Raw genomic sequence first — 22836 nt, forward strand, 5'->3', positions numbered from 1 at the left:
TCAGCACAACAGGGTCAGAATAACTGGGCTTCCTACACAGTCCAACACTTTCAGGTTTCTGCTATCATAGGCCAAAGCTTGTGCCACAGACTCCTTCTACAGTCATTTTTTTCAGATTTTCTTTATTGATTTCTCCATGTGACATGCTCCGGATACTGATATCCCCATGCCATATGGTCAGGTCTTCAAAATGTAAAACTGGATACAAAACTGAACAGGTGCTTTAAGATTTGTAAATTATAGCTCAATATAAGGCTGTTTAGGTGCCTGTCAGGTGCATGTGCAAATGCTTCTTGCTTGTGTCAGTGACCTTTAGGGTAGCCTATATTCAGTCTTTGTAAGCATTTTCTACCAGCTAATTTTCACAATGCCTCTCTTCACACAACAGCAAATCCACTTCAATCTGTGCATTACCATCTTTCGTCTCAGATCAGCATGTAGATTGTGTTTTACATGGTTTTTACATTTTTCAGACACAAATGCTTCAAGTCCATCAGTGAAATGTTGCAGGGTTCGGAATACATTGAGTGGAAAAAATAAAATAAAATAATAAATGAAACACTGAAATTATTCAAATAACTACCAAGTCATAATGTACATTACATTATATCTAAAATTTACAACATAAACCAACATAAATATTGTAGTAGCTACTAAAATATCTACATTTAAAATATCTTAGAGTGATAAAATAATTTATCTTAATTTTACTCTGCAACAGCTTGTAAAAGTACAAACTGCTTGTAAGAGTCAAGTTACTGAATTCTGTGCAGATAAAGGAGGATATATATAAGACAGTGGTGTCAAAATATCAACTGCATATTCAGTAATGCAGAAAAATCAAACAACGTGTGAAGGAAATCACATGTAACAGTGGACAAAAGTATGAAAGCGTCTCAGGAATGCCACTGCACCTGTCGGAGTGGCTCGTCTTCCTGCATCATTATGGTTTAATCAGAAGGAACACTGTGAACTCATGATGTATTAACCTCAAGCAGTCTGTGTAGATGTTGACCTTTATAAAAGTCTCATTCCAGGCCTCTAGGTATCCGATTGAGCTTCAATTCCAAATTAGTGCATTATCATACAGTGGATCAGGTTAGACTGTCTCATGACAGGCAGAGAATGAGAGCTGAAGGTCATTGAAAAACATTGCTTTATCCCATTATCACTGTAATGAATGTGAGGAATTCAAGAAGGTGCAATATTTGGTATGGCTCTTGACACTTAAAACAAGTTCATGAAACTGAACCTGTTATACTTGCCTTTCCATTGCAAACCATAATTGACACGATTTATAAATACACTCTTGGAAAAAAAGGTTCAGTGGGGTTACGTATAAAACTAAGTGCGAATGTTCTTAATTCAATTATTATTAATTCATCAAAATGTAATAATGTCACTAAACCCTCATATTTTAACCTTTCACAATCTAATTAAATGAATGGATAAACCAGAAATAAACCAAATCCTGTTTCAACCAGAAATACATCACATTATTGAAGTAAAATAGCTTGCGAACGGCAATTCATGGAGTTTTCATCACCTCCCAAGGTGAAATGTGGACCAGAAATAGTCTTTTATTTTCTTTAAATGACTTGTTTTCAATCTCACACATTTCCAATTGTGTCTGAATGACTTGCGCCTTGACGGTTTTCAGCAACTGATTGCGCAGGAAATATGAATCCTCTGGAAATCATGGCTGAATCCTCTGTTATTTCGTTGCTCGTCCTGATGACAGTGAAACTGAGCGTATGAGTTGTTTCCGTTGGCCTTTTGGGCATCGCCGTAGAACAAAGTCATAGTTGGCTGATGTAGACATAGCGTAAAATACGTTGGCCTTTTCGGGAATATGCAACTCTATAACAAAAACATGCATACGAATGATAAGTATTGCACATTCAAAAACCATTCAATTTATAGTTTTTATATGGTACAGATAGTGGGATTCAAAAGTTTTAATAATGACAAACGTAATTTATTTAAACCAGTTCTCAGTACCTCTGCCTTGGGCCAGGACTTGTACAAGGGTGAAATCCTGCTCACTAACATCCTCCAGGTTGTGTTTTTGCAGAGCTCTCTGGATCACCTGGGCTGTCTTATCCTGACTGGTCAACTGCACAAGAGATCATAAAAAAAACATACAAGCCAGTTGTGAAAGAACAGAATTCATTCCAGTTCCTGCTAAATATTTACAGAACACTTTGAGAAATAAAAGAACTGCAATCTTCCACAATCTTTAGTAGTTGATATCCAGCAGAAGAGAACTTTATTGAATTCATAACAGTAATTATATTTATATTTAAAGGTGCTGAAAGTAGTATTTGAATAACGCTGTTGGACATTATTGATATTTGAAATGAACCCAAACAAACCCACCCCTCTCTTCATTGCTCCGCCTCCAAAACTCACACTCCAATCCTAACCACCCTGCTCCGAGTCTGTCTCAAACCCCGGCCTCTCTGCTGCTGGCATGTGAGGCGAATGCACTATCATTGACACTAAACACCACATTGTCTAGCAGTTGTCAGTGAGCAGTGGTTTACTTGCACAACTCTCACTATCTGGCCACTGTTACACTCGCAATGCGAGTGAATGTGTTTATCACAGCTGACGCGCAACAAAATGCTTCACGAAAAATAAAGCGCAGTTGATGAACGAATGACAGGGAAGCACAAAAAATTAACATATAGTACACAAGAGTAAATACAAAGTGTTCGTTGTTAGTCGCAAACAGCAAAGCAGCTCCAGACAATCAAAACCCAGTGTTACTTTTATGAGTAGTGGGATCAAAGTAGCCTCTGTGTCTGTTTTCAGGCCTTCCCACTTAGCTCTCTCCAGTGCTGGAAAGCTTTTCTAATATAACCTGGTCCTAAAGTGCTTGCCCAGTCATAAACCTTCATTCCAGTGATATTCTTTTGAGCTGTTTTGTATTGTGTCCATTTCTCGTTCTGCAGTTTTTTTAATTATTATTTTCAAATCTCCCTCTTGCCCATTCTCTCTCCTCGACCGTCATACGCCCCCTAATGCTGATTGGTTAGACGTCTGTTGTTGGTATCGCCCGTGTATTCACAAACACAAACAGTGTATTCCAAACACTTGATTGATGATGATGATGATGATGATGATTAGGTCCTAAATATAGGAGATGCTAAATTGCACCTATATATAACATTCAATGCATTCTTTTAGGCTCTTTGTAATTAATACAAATTAAGATGAGTATCTTGAACATTTCATCATTGTTTTGTGGTAGCGCATTAGTTGCAGAGTTAAAAGTAATCTCTATGACAGATTACTTCCATTTTAATAGTCTAATTGCAAATTGCTGTTTAAGTGGTGCAAGGCACAATTTTAAACGTCATGAATCTTTTATAGGCTCTAGATGAAAAACTTAAAAGCTATATATATATATCTAGCGTCAGTCGGCAGTACACCTTGAGTTCGAATCCCACTCAAAATGGTGTGAGAAGTACCAGTGGAGTTACGTTGGTGCCATGACCCGGATGGGAGTGAGGTTTGGGGGGGAGTGAAACAAAGGCCAGCTAGTTGAGCTGCACAATATTGGAAAAAACTGACATTACAATATGAAAAAAACATCACCAGATGACTTGAATAGCTCTATTTGGAAAGAATTAATCACTCTAGAATCATTGGGGTGATTTTGCAGGTGTTTGAATCGGCATAGAAAATAATGAACAAATTACAAGTATAGATAAATGTAATAAAACAAAGATACAACTGAAATAAATAGTGCTTTATATTTTCCAGGTAAGTCTAACAGTATTCAGGTACAGAAGTTGAGTAATCAAATGTAAAATAACACTGCATAGTCTTCACTGTATAAATTAAACAATTAATCTTTGTCAAAACTACAAAAGTGATTTTTTTTTTCTCTTTGTCTTTTGCAGCAGGAATATTATGCTGCTGTCACTTTAAGACCGAATGTGTAGATCCAAAATACTGTTACACATCCGTTTTTTTTAATTCTCAATTATTTTGTCCACCTAAGTCATAAGCAACAGCATTTACAATAATACTTGTAATAATATGACATAAAAAGTCAATTATGATATGAAAAGTCTGTGTGTGTGTGTGTGTGTGTGTGTGTGTGCACGTGCACAGAAAACAGCTGCATGTTCAGAACTGAGTTCTCTTTCGCATCTATGTGCGCTCAAATGGTTTAAAATGGTTTAAACCACAATACCTAAAATATGTTCCAATGACAAACTTTAATTGTATGATGGTCAAACTTTGCAATTATTCTGAGAATTGCATACATTTTGATTCGATTTGATTAGATTAGAAAACTTTATTAATCCCTGTAAGGGGAAACTCATTTGCTAACATTACACAAAACAAACAACACAAATAGCCATTACACAACTGCAGCAGGAATAAAAGACCTTCTAAATCGCTCTGTAGAGCACTTAGGCATCACTAATCTTCCACTAAATGAACTTTTAAGTCCACTAAAAATACAGTGTAGTGAATGACCTTTGTAAGACAAAATCATTTTTAATTTTGCCCATGTTCTCTTTTCCACAATTACCTCAAGTGAATCAGGATTAAGCCCAATAACCGATCCAGCCTTTCTAATCAATTTATTAATCCTATTTTTATCATCAACAGTGATACTACATCCCCAGCAAAGCACTGCATAAAACAAAACACTGACCATGATTCACTGATAAAACACATGATGGTGGTGTCTGGTCCATATGGATTAACGATCCCTATACTAGACATCGCACATCCTGCAATGTGACTATTGTGGTGGCGCACATTGCATTATTGATGCTAAAACAATATATCGTGCAGGCCTACCAGCTAGTATGAGAAAATCTCACTCCCCTGGCCTCAAGAGGCTGCCATCTTTAGCGTCCTTGTTACAATGCCCACCTCCCATGCCAGAAATAACTGTACAATATCTCTAGTTACTGATATAAAATAGTCTTAAAACACTGTCCCTGGGCAAGAACTTACCAGTATGCTCTTGTACATGTTGCCATTGTTGCAGAACTCCACGCTGACCCTGATGATGCAGGAGTCATCCACCTGTCTGTTGTAGAAGGGCAGGGAGGTCATGGAGACTGAGCGCTTATGGCAGGAAACCAGGTGAGGGTCAGCTGACGCTGAAGATGAGGAGGAGGAAGATGGATTAAGATTGAGGTCCTGCTGAGAGCTGGAGGATGAACTAGACATGGTGGAGGAATCAGGAGAGGAAGATGAGGGAAAAGCCTCGGACGTGTTCTGACCGCAACTAGAAAGAGACTAGAGATGAAAGGAGTCACATTTAGAGGCAGTTTCAACAAGCCAACATCATATGACACCATAACAATCTCTTTCAAGTGTGAAACAGTTAAGAACTGTGACAAATGGATTTGACGAAAATACCATGTGACTTCACTTTGTAAGGGAGAGAGCTGTACAGTCATAATAATGAGTGAAAAATAATATCACATCAATATAAATGACCAGCTATGCAAATGAATGGACATGTAATGTTATTATGTTAGAAGAACGAAAGCAAATGAGAGACAAAGATCAGTGTGTAGAAAATAGAGCATGGGTTTGATTCCTGATAAAATGTAGCCTGAATGAAAGTAGCCAAACTCATAAAAAAAAAAAAAAAAAAAAAAAATGTTGCAAAAGAGCATGCAAAATTTTGTGGAACTTGTCGAAACTGAATTTTCCGGTCTTAGCAATTTCAAATGATGCCATGGAAGAGATTAAGACAAAAAAATTTCCAAGAATTTTAAGCATTTGAGTGCTGACGTCTGTTCCTAATTATAGTGCAAAGATACAGAGTGCATGACTCCTGACACAAAGAAAGCTTCTCTAACGCTGTGCTTGGGTCATGTTTGTGACACAAACACATTAAAGACCAGGACAAAAGTTGTAGTATTGGTAGGATATGATGTGAAAGACGGTCAAGACCTTAGAAGTGAACAGTGAGTGCACAGTTAAACAGGAATGCACAGTTAATCATTAAGCTAAGGAGGTAAATATTTTGACGTGATTTAATAACCATATAATTTAATGTCTCTACTAGCATCTAAATACACAAGTGTTAAATAAAAGTTTCTAAATAAATATAAAATTCTATATGTAGTACCGGTGGTATAAAAGACACCGATTCCTCGATTTCAGAGCTGCTGGATCCTGATGAGGACACGCTGATCTGATCTGCGTTCTTTCTGGAGCCCTCATTTCCTGACAAGAGCCTGTAAACATAAATTCTTGCTTTGTTATGTCACGTTATCTCTGATGTACCATCTATTATGCTAATGAAAGGTTGCAGCTGAGAGGACAATTGCAGCAAACTCAAGAAATCCTATCTGCGCCCCCACATTATGTTAAAATGGAGTTTAAGCCGGCCTGATACTCACGATGAAAGCTTTTTGGAGAGAGTTCGGTGACTCCAGCCGCTGTTGGATGGAGAAGTGTCATGAGGAGTCTCCAGCTGTCTGGAAAGTTCATAGCTGAAGACAGTGACACAACAAGCATATTTAAGATATAAGAAAAGGAAGTGATGTCATACCTGGGAATATACAACCCGAATTGGGAGGTTTTTTTTAAATTTGAATAAAATGAAAAATCACATGAGCCAATATTTTATTCACAATAGAACATAGATAACATAACAAATGTTTAAACTGAGAAATTTTACAATTTTATGCACAAAATGAGCTCATTTCAAATTTGATGCCTGCTACAGGTCTCAAAAAAGTTGGCACGGGGGCAACAAGAGTCTGAAAAAGCAAGAAATTTTGAAAAGATTTAGCTGGGAGAACATCTAGCAACTAATTAAGTTAATTGATCATTTATATTAGCTATATAAGGGATGTCTTAAAGAGGCAGAGTCTCTCAGAAGTAAAGATGGGCAGAGCTGTGAAAGAGTGCATAAAAAGATTGTGGAATACTTTAAAGACCCGTGGTCTTCGGGCCCTCAGACGACTCTGCATCACTCATCGGCATGATTGTGTCCATAACATTACTAAATGGGCCCAGGAATACTTTCAGAAACCACTGTCGGCTAAACACAAACCACTGTCGGTAAACACAATCCGGCGTGCCATCTGCAGATGCCAACTAAAGCTCTATCATGCAAAAAGGAAGCCATATGTGAACATGGTCCAGAAGTGCCGTTGTGTCCTGTTTCAAAGTGGAAAAGTGTTCTATGGTCAGACGAGTCCAAATTTGACATTCTTGTTGGAAATCACGGATGCCGTGTCCTCTGGGCTAAAGAGGAGGGACACCTTCCAGCGTGTTTTCAGCATTCAGTTCAAAAGCCAGCATCTCTGATGGTATGGGGTGCATAAGTGTATACGGTATGGGCAGCTTGCATGTTTTGGAAGGCACTATGAATGCTGAAAGGTATATAAAGGTTTTAGAGCAACATTAAACAAAGAATATGTCAAAGACGACCACGAACATGGTAAACATGCCCCCGTCCCAACTTTTTTGAGACCTGTAGCAGGCATCAAATCTGAAATGAGCTCATTTTGTGCATAAAATTGTAAAATTTCTCAGTTTAAACATTTGTTATGTTATCTATGTTCTATTGTGAATAAAAAGTCTTTTAGTTTTCATTTTATTCAAATTTAAAAAACGCCAAAACTTTTCCAGAATTCAGGTTCTATATTTAAGGTTTCAAAAAGGTCTTCAGGCTGAAAAACATTTATTTTATTTTATTTTATTTTATTTTATTTTATTTTATTTTATTTTGTTAGGCCTATTTTTAAAGAATGTATTGTTATTTTCATTTAGGATTACAATTAAAGCTGTTGTTTCTTAGCTCTTGTTTCTGTTTTAGTTTTTTAGTTTTAATTTAATATATTAAATTACAGTATTTATATTTATTTTAAATAAAGTTTTCATATTTAATATTTACATGTTTTTAGTTGTGCTTTACAAATAAAATGACATTGAGATTAATATAAATTTTATATCCTCAAATTAAAAAAAGGGACCTAAAGTACAGTATTTATTTTGACATACACATTTACCCCTTTTGTAAATCTATCATGACTCAGTTCAGAGACTTCAGGTGTTGGAGTCTCACCTCTCTTGATCTGACAGCAGTTTCTGACTCTGCAGCCAGGCAGCGATCTGAGGATGACGGGGTAAAACATACTGAGAACACGAGGCCTGCAGCTGACGGATCTGCCTTAAAATCTCATACTCCTGTAAAACAGCGGGAGTGATTCCCAAGAAATGAAGAGCAAAGCAACAAAACACAGAGCAAGAGATTAAAGACAAACAGAATAAACAAAGCCAAAGACTGTTACCATGACTGTTACATAACACACCCCACACAAATAATCAGTCATGAGATTAATATCAGCCTGCCTTCAGAAGAAGAAAGTGTTCTTTAAACATAAGTCTATATCTACGACGCCAACGTCAAACCCAAGCTTTAATGAGGACTTCATGTCTATTCACAATGGGCTCTGTAAGGACATTACCAAATCTATGACAACAAGATCTTGGCAAAGACTGCTAACTTTGGGTACATTTAATTAGGCAGTTAAGAAGATAAACAAACAGAAGGACTCACCCGTCTCCTCTTTTCAAAATTTATGAGACCACCCTGTTGATAATACAGTAAATATTAATCAAACTGATACATTATAGCATAACTCTGCATGTCAAACCAAAACTGTTAAGAAGAAAAGGACATTTTTACATTTCCTAAAGGAAATGTGAGTTATGCAAACATCAGGGTATTGCTAGGTGTCTGCTAAGGTGTTTTAAATGGTTGTTACATAGTTGCTATGTGGTTGCTAGGGTGTTCAGGCTGGGCATTAGAGCATTGCTAGGGTGTTGTGCATGATTTCTGTGCACAGTGTAATGCAGATACTATGACGTTCTTAGTGGTTTTTAGCACATTCTCTGTTATTCTGAGTGTTGCTTGGGTGATTCTAGGTTGTTGCTATGATGTTACTAGGATGTTTCTAAGTGGCTGCAAGGTAGTTGCTAGGGTGTTCTGGGTGATTTTACCACATAGACCTAATTATGTGGCAACTATGATGTTCTGAGTGTTTTAAGCACATTCTCTGCTAGGGTATTCTAGCAGAGAATACCCTAGCAGAGAATGTGTGAATGTGTTGCTAGTTGTTGCTAGATTATTGCTATGGTGTTGCTAGGGTGTTTAAGATGGTCACTATGACATTACTGAGTTGCTTCAAGGTAGTTAGGTAGGGTGTTCTATGTGATTTTAGCACACAATTATGTGGTTAATATGATTTATAATCTGTGTGATTTTATCACATTCTCTGCTAGGGTATTCTGAGTGTTGCTAGGTTGTTGCCATGGTGTTGCTAGGGTGTCCTGGATGGTCACTAGGGCATTTCTAAGTGGCTGCAAGGTAGCACACAATTATGTGATTACTATGATATTCTGGCACATTCTCTGCTAGGGTATTCTGAGTGTTGCTAGGGCATTGCTAGATTGTTGCTATGGTGTTCCTATGGTGTTGCTAGGGTGTTTAGGATGGTCTATGACATTACTAAGTGGCCACAAGGTAGTTGCTAGGGTTTGCTATGTGATTTTAGCACACAATTATGTGGTTACTATGATGTTCTGAGTGTTTTTTACACATTCTTTGCTAGGGTATTCTGGGTGTTGCTATGGTGTTGCTAGATTGTTCTGGATGGTTATTACAACATTTCAAAGTGTCTGAAAGGTCATTGCTAGAGTGTTCTGTGTGATTTTAGTGCACAGTTATGTAACTGCTAGGGTGTTCTGAGTGTTTTAACACTCTAGGCTAGAGTATTCTGTTGCTAGGGTGTTGCTAGGTGATTGCTAGGGTGTTCCGGATAATCACTGGAACATTTCTGAGTGTCTGCAATGTAGTTGTAGTTCTGTGTGTGTTTATCACATTCTCTGCAAGGGTATTCTGAGTGTTGCTGGGGCATTGCTAGGTTGTTGCCATGGTGTTGCTAGGATGTCCTGGATGGTCACTAGGGAATTTCTAAGTGGCTGCAAGGTAGCACACAATTATGTGGTTACTATGATATAGAGTACAGTATAGTATAGTAAAGTATATACATTCTTTGCTAGGGTATTCTGGGTGTTGCTAGGTTGTTGCTATGGTGCTCTGGATGGTCACTAGGTCATTTCTGAGAGGCTGCAAGGTAGTTGCTAGGGTGTTCTGTGTGATTTTGGTGCACTATTATGTGGCTGCTAGGGTGTTCTGAGTGTTTTAGCACATTCTCTGCTGGGGTATGGTTGGTGGGGTGTTGCTAGGTGAAGAAAACTGTAATAGTATGAGCACCACTAATAAAGGCAAGTCCTCCACTATTCCTAAATAACATGATTCTGACCTCACCTCCACAGTGTCTGGTAGGGCAGTGTCCAGCATGGTCAGCACTGTAAGGTATGTGCCCAGGTATGGAACTGTTCCTCCAGCTGAGCTCTGGAAGAAATCAATCTCCTATTAACCATCTGCATCACTGTAAAACATTATTTATAAAATATAAAAAAGTGTGCCATCTGTCATCTTTACCATCTGTCTTGTTTGAGGACATCTCTTGGATGTATTTATGGTATTGTTATCCGTGTCATCTTGACTTCCGTCCTACAATATATGAGAAACAACATGTAGTCAAGCTAACATGTGACACTCTCATAATCATAAAAGTTCATAGCACATACAAATACTGGGTAAAATAGTCAATTTATAATTTGATTGTACCACCATTTTAAATTTTGGGGCCAGTAAGATTTTTTTTTTAAATAAATGAATACTTTTATCCAGCAAAGATGCAATAAACTAATAAAAAGTGACAGTGAAGGCATTTATAATGTTGAGCCTCTGGTATTTCCTTAATCAGTAATGAAATAATAATAGTGCTTTCATGTGAACTCTGAGATCAGATCATTGCTCCAACAATCCCAGCACTCTCTGTTCGAACAGAGAAGTCAGTTTAGACAAACAGCACCTGTGTCTCAGTTTATAATATCATAAGTGGATTAAGAGAGAAAAGAGCTCCAAATATGAGATCAAATGTGTTCCACTTGAAATTACAAAGAACACTAAATTAAATTCACATGTTGCTAGAAGCGACTTCAAAAACCTGGATAAAACTCAAGGTCGATTCAAAGTATACTGAATTATTGTGATTAAATGATTTAAAAATAAATAAATAAATAAATAAAAAACATCAACACTAACAGTCTTTTCAAGAGTTCAGAATTTCCAGATTTTCCAGTGTTGTTATTGTTGAAAAATATATAAAATATATAATGACAAATATACAATGGCATGAATTTTTAAAAAATGACAAAATTTCTAAAACTTAAACTAAAATGAAAACTGGAAATATACAAATTAAAGCTCATATCAAACAATAATAAAAATTTAAAATATTAATTCGAAATACGATACTATAATAGTAAAATAAATATGATCGCCCATAAATAATACTAATATACATTCATAGCTTACATCAACAAAGATTTCTCGGCTAGTCAGAACACAGTTCTCATCTGGGAACGTTTTGCACAGGTTCTCAAAGACAGACACGGCCTCTCTGGAAATACAGAATCACAGATTCATAATAATATATGGCTTAACCATAATGCTTTCCACCATTGGCTCGGGGTTTTCTACTTAGTACATGTTGATAGAAACTATATAAGACATCAAAACCAGCTATATGAGACTATAGTGACCATAAAAGCCAATATTGTGTGGGGTGTATCTGTACCTGCTCACAGCTGCCCAGGTCTTCCTTAGTCTGTAGATGGGGTTAGACTGAAGAGCAGATAAAATGGCCTTAAGAGAGGAGAAGTTCTTCAGCTCTCTGCACCCCTGCATGAAAGAAAAAAAGTCCTTCTTTAATACATTTTTTCTTCATATGATCCTTGAAGGCATCTTAAAGAGTGCCTATTATGCTATTTTAAAGGTTCCCTTTTGTTTTGAAGGTCTCCTACAATGTGTCTAAAAAGGTTCGATAAAGGATTCAGTCTTTCTAAACCCCTCATTTCCGAGAGTCTCCTCTGCTCTGATTGGTCAGATGGCCCAGTCTGTTGTGATTGGTTTACTCATAATATGGGCACTTTAAAAAGAGACTAAATAGTCATACACGGATAGCATGAATGACTTTGAAACACAGAAGAGCATCTAAACCTCCATCCACCTATAAAAAGGGCTTACCTGTGCAACCCGCACCCATTTTTCTATGACTCTGGCTCTTTGTGTGGTTGGGGAGGATGAAGCAGAAGACGAGGGACGAAGCAGAGAAGTGATGACCCAGTTGGTGACTGCATTGAACTGGGAGATGGTGGCCCAAATAGTGGGTGAGAGGTTCTCCTTCTTGTCTCGTTGAGACCACACACAGCCCAGACATTGGAAAGGGACCACCTTCATGAACAAGTCCTACAACAACAAGAACACCAACATTACAAGAAGACCATTTACATGACCATAATGAAGTAAGCAATGAAACACTGGCACTCACAGTATCCATACGAGTGAGCTGTTCTGCAACATCTGTGATGGAGAAATCCATGAAATCTGCAAGGTTTTCTAACTCAAAGTCTTTTGCCTCCTTATTCAAGGCTGGTTCTTCCATGTGATCAACTGGACAACCTGCCACAACATCTGGATGTACAAAAGACAGAATCGCTATATTCAAGAGGCTAAATGTTGATCCATACACATTTTCCAGCCTGTAACAATAAATAAAAGCTTAAAATGATGTGCACAACAAATCCGACAATGACCTTCAGTCTGGAATTTCTTCAGGAGAGCTTCATAGTGTTTAGCCAGGGGGGAGAGAGAAGGCCGTCCTCTCAGCTGTAAACACATGAGACGCAGGGAAGAGTGCATGGGAGGATCCCTGAAATCATCGCTGTACTCATCCAACCACATCTGAAGCAAAGTCCACAAAGAGCTTTGAGGGAATTAGGAAAGAGGGGGAAAACAAATCAAATATTGAAGCTGTATTTTCTAAATTGTATAAAAGAAACTGAACTAAATCAACACTGAACTGACTTCATCTGAATAATGACACTATTGTATTTTAAAACTGTTTTACAGCAGAATGCATTTTTTTGTATCATAGATTTTTGTTTATTTTTCTGTTTATCACTGTGGAACAATCTGTATAAGCACTATATAAATAAAGGTGACTTTACTTGACTTAAAGATACAGCATATAGTTTCTCCACCAAAACAGTTGCACAAAACATAATTTAAAAAAATAATATGCTTCCTCCATCTGCTTTTTGTTGGATAAACAGATAGCCTGACCCAGAAAGATGTTTTGATAATTTAATCAAGGTCTGCTGTACATAACAAAGTGTGTCAAATATCTCATTGTCAGCGTATATATTTTTACCTGTTAGGATAATTGGTGCTGTCAAGTGCAGAGGCAAAGTTCTCCCTATTTGAAAAGATGAAAAGGTATACTTCTTTACAAATATTATTTATATATAAACATTAACAATACTGTAGTGCTTTGAGATGTCTCGTCATGAAACCTTATTGACAAAACAGTGTTATAACAGAAACAGACAGTAGCTATAAAGACAACGTTTCATTTTGCACATTCAAGAATGACTGACAGACTGATGCAAAACTGCATATAACCTATTAGTACTTGTTTGGTTTTACAGTAAAAAATATCTAAATATCCTTAAAACAAGATGAATTTACTAGAGAAGCAAAATTGCATAAGATTTAAGACAGAGATCTTTATCTTGAATTTAGTTTTTTCCTTGCCTCTATGGAAATTTTCCAAAAGTTTGGAAGTTTTTTTAAACACTCAAAAGGTTTTATTGCTCCTAGACAGCTGGATTGCTATGTGGTTGCTAGGGCATTGCTAGGCATTTGCTATGTTGTTCTGGGTGGTTGTTAAAATGTTGCTAGGTGGTTGCTATTTGGTTGTTAGGGTGTTGATATGCAGTTGCTAGGGAATTCTGGGTGGTTGAAATTATAAAATAAACTTGGGGTTTATATGGACACTGCATTGGTCTGGAGTCTTTCAAACTTTAAATCTTTCCCCACCTTTTATGAGACAAGTAATTTTCCATGAGATGACGCATCGCCATCATTAATGGAATTTTCCTTCATTTATGAGAGGATGCTTCCCCACCATTAACCGAATTTTCTGTCATTTATGACACAATGCTTCCGCACCATTAATGGAATTTTCCCTCATTTATGAGACAACACTTCCGCACCATTAATGGAATTTTCCTTCATTTATGAGAGGACGCTTCCCCACCATTAATGGAATTATCCTTCATTTATGAGAAGACGCTTCCCCGCCATTAACGGAATTTTCCTTCATTTATGAGAAGACGCATCCCCGCCATTAACGGAATTTTCCTTAATTTATGAGACAATGCTTCCGCACCATTAATAGAATTTTCCTTCATTTATGAGAGGACGCTTCCCCACCATTAATGGAATTATCCTTCATTTATGAGAAGACGCTTCCCCGCCATTAACGGAATTTTCCTTAATTTATGAGACAATGCTTCCGCACCATTAATGGAATTTTCCTTCATTTATGAGAGGACGCTTCCCCACCATTAATGGAATTATCCTTCATTTATGAGAAGACGCTTCCCCGCCATTAACGGAATTTTCCTTCATTTATGAGAAGACGCTTCCCCGCCATTAACGGAATTTTCCTTAATTTATGAGACAATGCTTCCGCACCATTAATAGAATTTTCCCTCATTTATGAGAAGACGCTTCCCCGCCATTAATGGAATTTTCCTTAATTTATGACACAATGCTTCCGCACCATTAATGGAATTTTCCCTCATTTATGAGACAACACTTCCGCACCATTAATGGAATTTTCCTTCATTTATGAGACGCTTCCCCACCATTAACGGAATTTTCCTTCATTTATGAGAAGACGCTTCCCCGCCATTAACGGAATTTTCCTTAATTTATGAGACAATGCTTCCGCACCATTAATAGAATTTTCCCTCATTTATGAGAGGACGCTTCACCACCATTAACGGAATTTTCCTTCATTTATGACACAACACTTCCGCACCATTAATGGAATTTTCCTTCATTTATGACACAACACTTCCCCACCATTAATGGAATTTTCCCTCATTTATGACACTACGCTACCGCACCATTAATGGAATTTTCCTTCATTTATGAGACGCTTCCCCACCATTAATGGAATTTTCCTTCATTTATGACACAACACTTCCCCACCATTAATGGAATTTTCCCTCATTTATGACACTACGCTACCGCACCATTAATGGAATTTTCCTTCATTTATGAGACGCTTCCCCACCATTAATGGAATTTTCCTTCATTTATGAGAAGACGCTTCCCCGCCATTAACGGAATTTTCCTTCATTTATGAGAAGACGCTTCCCCGCCATTAACGGAATTTTCCTTAATTTATGAGACAATGCTTCCGCACCATTAATAGAATTTTCCCTCATTTATGAGAGGACGCTTCACCACCATTAACGGAATTTTCCTTCATTTATGACACAACACTTCCGCACCATTAATGGAATTTTCCTTCATTTATGACACAACACTTCCCCACCATTAATGGAATTTTCCCTCATTTATGACACTACGCTACCGCACCATTAATGGAATTTTCCTTCATTTATGACACAACACTTCCGCACCATTAATAGAATTTTCCCTCATTTATGAGAGGACGCTTCACCACCATTAACGGAATTTTCCTTCATTTATGAGAAGACGCTTCCCCGCCATTAACAGAATTTTCCTTCATTTATGACACAACACTTCCGCACCATTAATGGAATTTTCCTTCATTTATGACACAACACTTCCCCACCATTAATGGAATTTTCCCTCATTTATGACACTACGCTACCGCACCATTAATGGAATTTTCCTTCATTTATGACACAACACTTCCGCACCATTAATAGAATTTTCCCTCATTTATGAGACAATGCTTCCCCACCATTAATGGAATTTTCCTTCATTTATGAGAGGACGCTTCCCCACCATTAATGGAATTATCCTTTATTTATGAGACAACGCTTCACCACCATTAATGGAATTTTCCGTCATTTATGAGAGGACGCTTCCCCACCATTAATGGAATTATCCTTTATTTATGAGACAACGCTTCACCACCATTAATGGAATTTTCCGTCATTTATGACACAACACTTCCCCACCATTAAAAGAATTTTCCGGCTTTCCGTGTTTTCACTGTTACATGGTAGGTGGCTCTGAAAGAGTACATAATCCCCCCCCAAAAATGAGCAGAAACAAGTGATAAAAGCATTTCTTGTGCACATTGTAGCAGGGGAGGTGGGGGAGATTGGTTGGGGAGGCACTATTCTCTCAGCTTTTTGTTCAGAATGTTGCTTTTTTTATGAAACTTACACACATTGTGTTGATGAAAAAGAATGAATGAAGCTAGAATAAAACACTTTTTTGTTTGTTTAAAAGCAGAGGCTTACTTTTGATCTATCGCATGTTCAGATATTCATGCAACAAAATATTCTGGAAGCCATGAATGTTTTGTGAAAATGATCAAAAATGCTGGCAGTGACTGGCAACTTTTTAAAATAATGCTGGCAGGGAAAGAGTTAAAAGTAACCAAGAGACAAAAAAAGGCCTGTCTGAACAGACTTTTACAACCCATGTGTTCAATTTAAAAGTAGGAAATATATCATAAAAAGTGCCTAATTGATGTATGCTGGGTTTTTTCAAACTCGCAAAGAACGTTAATATGTTAACCCATAAACCCCCAGAGAACAGAAGTAGTACATGGGTTCAAGGAAGTGATCAGTGATGACGTACTTTATGAACTAATGACAAAGAGATATCCAATTCCCATAAACCACAGATAGCCAAATACAGCAGGTTATCGCAAACACATATTTCCATTATGCACATATAAACACACACCTCTGGAAGAGCATCTCGATGAGTTTGTTGGAGCTGGTAAAGGTGCGATACGTTGACAGCAGTATCCTGCTGTAGTCTTGCTCCTGACAGCAGGGGTCCAGAAGGTGAGAGACCAGTCTGTCCAGTGTGGCCGCTTTTAACCTGCGCACTTTACATGTGCGGTACTGAACGAAAGCCTCCGTGGGCTCAGATGACTGCTGGACCGGCTCTCTGCGCAGGGTGATCCCAAACACCGCCCCGTCTTCATGCTCCTCGCCCCACTCCTGAACAGGCTCCTTTGCCAATGATACAAAAAAACATTACTAATAACCCTTGTATTTATATTATATATACAGTATACACACACTTTTTTTTAAGGAACCGTTCACACAAAAAGTGAAAATTCAGTTTTGAGTCACCGAGTGCTTGCACAGATAAACACAGCAAGGAGCATTTGAAAGCAGGAGTCTATCAGCATGAAACAGCACAACTGTTTTCAACACTGATAATAATAATACATTTATCATCAATGTTGAAAACAATTGTGCTGCTTCATATTTTTGTGGAAACTTGTGGATTCTTTGATGAATAGAAAATTCAAAAGAACAGAATTTATTTGAAATGGAAATCTATAAGCTATAACATAGCAACTATATGGGCGGGCCATATTCTAAATCAAATACTATGCACACTTTTTCACAAAAAAACCTAGCCATAATGCACTGTTTGGAAAACAACACTGGTGACTGACCTGTCAGCTAAAAGCAGCATGGATTTGCAAACCACAGACATGAGGACAAAGAGTCATTATTACAAGCTTCATTTGGCTGACTAGCAGCTGATGTCACTATAACATTAGGGCAAGTCCACACCAGCACACCTGAGAGATTTTGAGTCAGGATTACTTCTCTTGCTGAGTATAGGTTATGTGTTGACTGTAAACTACTATTAGAAGCGGGTATGACACGTAAGACTATCAATTACAGCCCATTATCGACGAGTTAAAAGCATAAACAAGAGGAGAGCTGAAGATGTGAAAACACAAGCAAGCAAAACAAGAGACTACTGTTCAAATACAAAGCTGCTATGTGAAGAGTGTATGAAAATGCACAAGCATGATGCTATTGTGTTGTGGGTTGCCAGGGTGTTGCTATGCAGTTTCTAGTGCGTTTCTGAGTGGTTGCTACGTGAAGAGAGTATAAAAATGCACAAGCATGATGCTATTGTGTTGTGGGTTGCCAGGGTGTTGCCATGCAGTTTCTAGTGCGTTTCTGAGTGGTTGCTACCTGAAGAGCGTATAAAAATGCACAAGCATGATGCTATTGTGTTGTGGGTTGCCAGGGTGTTGCCATGCAGTTTCGAATGCGTTTCTGAGTGGTTGCTACGTGAAGAGCGTATAAAAATGCACAAGCAGGATGCTATTGTGTTGTGGGTTGCCAGGGTGTTGCCATGCAGTTTCTAGTGCGTTTCTGAGTGGTTGCTACGTGAAGAGAGTATAAAAATGCACAAGCAGGATGCTATTGTGTTGTGGGTTGCCAGGGTGTTGCCATGCAGTTTCGAATGCGTTTCTGAGTGGTTGCTACCTGAAGAGCGTATAAAAATGCACAAGCATGATGCTATTGTGTTGTGGGTTGCCAGGGTGTTGCCATGCAGTTTCGAATGCGTTTCTGAGTGGTTGCTACGTGAAGAGAGTATAAAAATGCACAAGCAGGATGCTATTGTGTTGTGGGTTGCCAGGGTGTTGCCATGCAGTTTCGAATGCGTTTCTGAGTGGTTGCTACCTGAAGAGCGTATAAAAATGCACAAGCATGATGCTATTGTGTTGTGGGTTGCCAGGGTGTTGCCATGCAGTTTCGAATGCGTTTCTGAGTGGTTGCTACGTGAAGAGAGTATAAAAATGCACAAGCAGGATGCTATTGTGTTGTGGGTTGCCAGGGTGTTGCCATGCAGTTTCTAGTGCGTTTCTGAGTGGTTGCTACCTGAAGAGCGTATAAAAATGCACAAGCATGATGCTATTGTGTTGTCAGTTGCCAGGGTGTTGCTATGGTGTTCTAGGTGGATGCCAAGATGGTTGTTAGGGTGTTCTGGATGGCCAGGAAAGTTTAAACCCTTGTATTAAAGAAGGGGCTTTTTAATCTTCATCTCTGAATATAACATGAGTCTATCCTGAATAAGCAAAATTAAGTGTCTTTTGATTTATTCCAGTGAACAAACACTACACAGGTTCTCATTAGTTGTAGCCTACAGCTAATGAGAACCTGTGTCCGCAGCTCAAGAGGCAAAGCGCTTCAGTTCAAAGGACATGCACCTGGGACTTTGTATTTTCAACCTGGGACACAAAACATATCATTATACAAAACATATCATTAAAGCTGCACAATATGACATGTACAATGATTCTGCTTCTCAAAATCAATACCTGTTTGCATTTTTAAACCTTTTTAAAACCTTTTTAAAATCCTATTTCAGTCCCATTCTGGTTGCTCTTTCAGCTCTATATCTCGTCTAAACTGCACGCTAATAGTTACTGTAAACACATTCATGACATTTTTTAACTCGATCACACCAGGTCATGGGAGTTTGCCATTTGATAGCAGGAAACACAAGAGAAATTGGCTATTATTCAAGGACAAGGAAAGTAGTAACATCTACTTTCTGGACATAAATCACAATTTTTTCATATGACGCCCAACAAACACTCCAGCGCAGTGTCTGTTGTCAGTAAAGCAGCACTGGCACATAAGCATTTTTTTTTTTTCCAGCTATTCAACAAAAGCTGTACTGGAACTGCTGCTGACTAGGTCATTTACTTTGGCTTAATGTCTGTTGCCAACATTCACCAGCCCAAATCTCACAGCAGACAAAACAAAGGCACATGACACACAATGCTGGGCACAAACTGGTGGCTGTTGTTGATCAGTTAGTTCAGAACCAACAGCACATCATAACCTAATTATACAGCATAATAAGACAAATGCAATAGAAATAAAATTTAATTTAATTATTTTGTAATTTAATTTTAAATTATAATCAGTTTTGCTGTACAATTAATTTTGACTTTTATATTAAACCGGCCTAAAAAAAAAACAAGGTTACGGAAGAGGATTAGGGCCAAGCAATAATAAAAAAACAAAACCATCTCGAGATTAAAGTTGTTAAATTTCGAGAAAAAAGTCGAAATAAAATGTTGAGAATAAAGTCATTAAATTACGAGAAAAAAGTTGTTAAATTATGAGAACAAATTCGTAATTTAACGAATTTGTTCTTGTAATTTAACAACTTTATTCTCATAATTTAACGAGTTTATTCTCAACATTTTATCTCAACTTTTTTTCTCGAAATTTAATGACTTTTTTCTCATAATTTAACGATTTTGTTCTCATAATCTAACAACTTTTTTCTCGTAATTTAATGACTTTATTCTCAACATTTTATTTCGACTTTTTTCTCGAAATTTAACGAGTTTTTTCTCGAAATTTAACAACTTTAATCTCGAGATGGTTTTATTTTTTTATTATTGCTTGGCCCTAATCCTCTTCCGTACAAGATGAACCTCGCATAACTTCAAAAATAAAGTTGAAATTGGTTAAATTATTTTAATGAGTCAAAGTAATGAAAAAAAAAAAGTTTTCATGAATTATTTATATTTTTAAGCGTGGTACTATTTTGCATTTTTCTGTAGACATTATTATTTGTTATGAATATATGTTACACATTTATGCATTTAAATATAGATAGATAGATAGATAGATAGATAGATAGATAGATAGATAGATAGATAGATAGATAGATAGATAGATAGATAGATAGAGTAAAAAAAGATGCTGGGTAAAAATATAAAACTGTTTTGTCAGACAGATATTGCAATAAATCAATTGCAAAATAGGTTACTCGGTTTTACAGGGTAACAAAAATATAGTCACAAAAATAATGCAGTTTTGAACTCGATATTTCAAACCCAACGCTAGAAAAAAAAACACATGTGTACAGTAATTGGACATTTGATTCAAACTGATATACAGCCCTTGTGACAACTTGCCCCGGTCTCTCCTATTGTATTTCTGTGATTCATGACCATTTATTTGAGCACAGTAACATGGAGCCCCTCTCTCTGACCCACATTGAACGGCCTCGTCTGTCAGCACTGATGTATATCTGTCAGGTGCTGGGACAGCACATTTTCTGAACACGATCTGTTACTCTATTTAAAGAGCATTCAGGGCACAGCAACACTGCATTCAACACACACACCTCGATTCCTAACACAGTTACATTATGTGCGACTGTAAAGTACTTTTCATTAACCACAGACATCAGAAATAAATCATTCATCGTCTTACCATTGTCAGCTCCCATTTTCCCATTTCTACGAGGATGCCTTTACGATATAATCCTTTCCATCCTCATGAAATAACCATAAAAGTTAAAAAAAAAAAAAAAAATGCACTATAGAAAACAGAAGCATTCGCTAAGAAATAACCATCTCTATAGTTGCATAAAACGTTATTTATAGCATCATACAGCTGCATATAAGCTTTTTTGAATAATAAGCGATTATCATAGATAAAATATATATCTTATATCCACTCTAACTTTAGAAACGTCTATCTTAAAAGCACATGATGGTAAAATATCCTTCCTTTGAGCCAGACAGATCGCACTAATGTGTCGCTTCACCTGCGCTCAGAAGGGCATCATCAAGTGGGAGGTGTTAAAGAAGGAAGTCGACACAAAACTCGAACATTGCCATTATATTGAAGACTGAAAGCAATTGACTCTCTTTAAATCGATTTTTAAATCGAAATAATGCGAAGTCGAGTCGAGGGAATTTCTGACTGAAAGTTTCGAGGCGCGAATATCTGTTGAGCTTCCTCTCGCGCGACCATGGCTCTGTTATAGCTCACCGCAAACTACCTTAAATATATATATATTTTTTTTTAAAACATCTACATCTACAAATGTATACGTTTTGTCAGCCTTGAGTCTGATACTGAAATAAACGCGAAACGCCAAATAAATAAATAAATAACCTAAATAAATCAGCGAACTGTTACTATGGCTACCTAGAACGATCAATAATCAATAACTAGACTATTCATTCATTCATGTGTTATAAATAAAGATCACTATTTATTCTTTTTTTTTTTCAATAATTGCCTTTTTTGTACTTATAGGTCTATATATCAATATAGACGTAGCTACTTAGTTGAAGATAAAACTAATTCAACTGTTGCGCATTGATTTGTAACCACATTATGAAGGCTCTGACAGTCAGTCTTATATTTGAATTATCTTCTATCCAGGGCTCGAGATCAGAATGAACCGCTCGAGGGAAGGGGCACAACGAACGGAGGCCAAGAGCACAGAGCGTACGTCCCGTGGGATTTGTGTGACGTGGTTACTGTCGTCACTGTCGAGCATCTGATTTAACTGCTGCTTGCCAAATAATGTTTTACACTCTGGTAGAGATGTGCTTCATTAACACGAAAGCAGGTGTCACTCTCCAAACTCAGATTATTCTGTATCTCAGAGGTAAGAAGCTATTAGTCGAGAATAGTAAGTAGGACATACTGTGAAAATGATAGCACAAAAACCCATCCTGATATGATGTCATTCTCGTTGTAACACCCATATTCTGGGTTAATAAACAATAACTTGAAATCTGAACTGTGGATTGAACTCTAAAAGTGTATGAGCTATATAAAACCCGGTATCACTGTAACAGGAAGAAGCCAGGCCCTGGAGATGTGGGAATCATGGAGAAGCATTCACACGTCACTATGGGAGCTGCGCTTCTGTATTGTTGAGGGAAATCAGTCACTTTGAAAACTGTGTAACCTAGGATGATTTTTTTTAACACCATGGTTATTTGTAGCGCTCAGAGCTTCCTTATGGGACTGTGATTTTGTAGTGTTTACATTTTTCAGTAGGCTAGGCTACTCTACGTCTCT

General features: G+C 37.5%; 1 protein-coding gene across 1 annotated transcript; it reads right to left on the minus strand.

Moving 5' to 3' along the window:
* Window positions 1–391: 391 nt before the first annotated feature.
* On the minus strand, window positions 392–22218 carry LOC125266579 (ral guanine nucleotide dissociation stimulator-like 1). The gene is made up of 17 exons (XM_048187370.1): window positions 21226–22218; window positions 16907–17181; window positions 13353–13397; window positions 12736–12905; window positions 12471–12613; window positions 12167–12388; window positions 11718–11821; window positions 11456–11540; window positions 10514–10585; window positions 10337–10423; window positions 8564–8596; window positions 8069–8190; window positions 6393–6485; window positions 6119–6227; window positions 4987–5274; window positions 2002–2116; window positions 392–1860 (listed from the first exon to the last, which is right to left on the minus strand). The coding sequence occupies exons 1-17, from the start codon at window positions 21247–21249 to the stop codon at window positions 1715–1717; spliced, it is 2133 nt and encodes a 710-aa protein (XP_048043327.1). The 5' UTR covers window positions 21250–22218; the 3' UTR covers window positions 392–1714.
* Window positions 22219–22836: the final 618 nt, after the last annotated feature.

The sequence above is a fragment of the Megalobrama amblycephala genome, linkage group LG1 (genome assembly GCF_018812025.1).
Source record: "Megalobrama amblycephala isolate DHTTF-2021 linkage group LG1, ASM1881202v1, whole genome shotgun sequence".
In the NCBI taxonomy this organism is placed as follows: Eukaryota; Metazoa; Chordata; class Actinopteri; order Cypriniformes; family Xenocyprididae; genus Megalobrama; species Megalobrama amblycephala.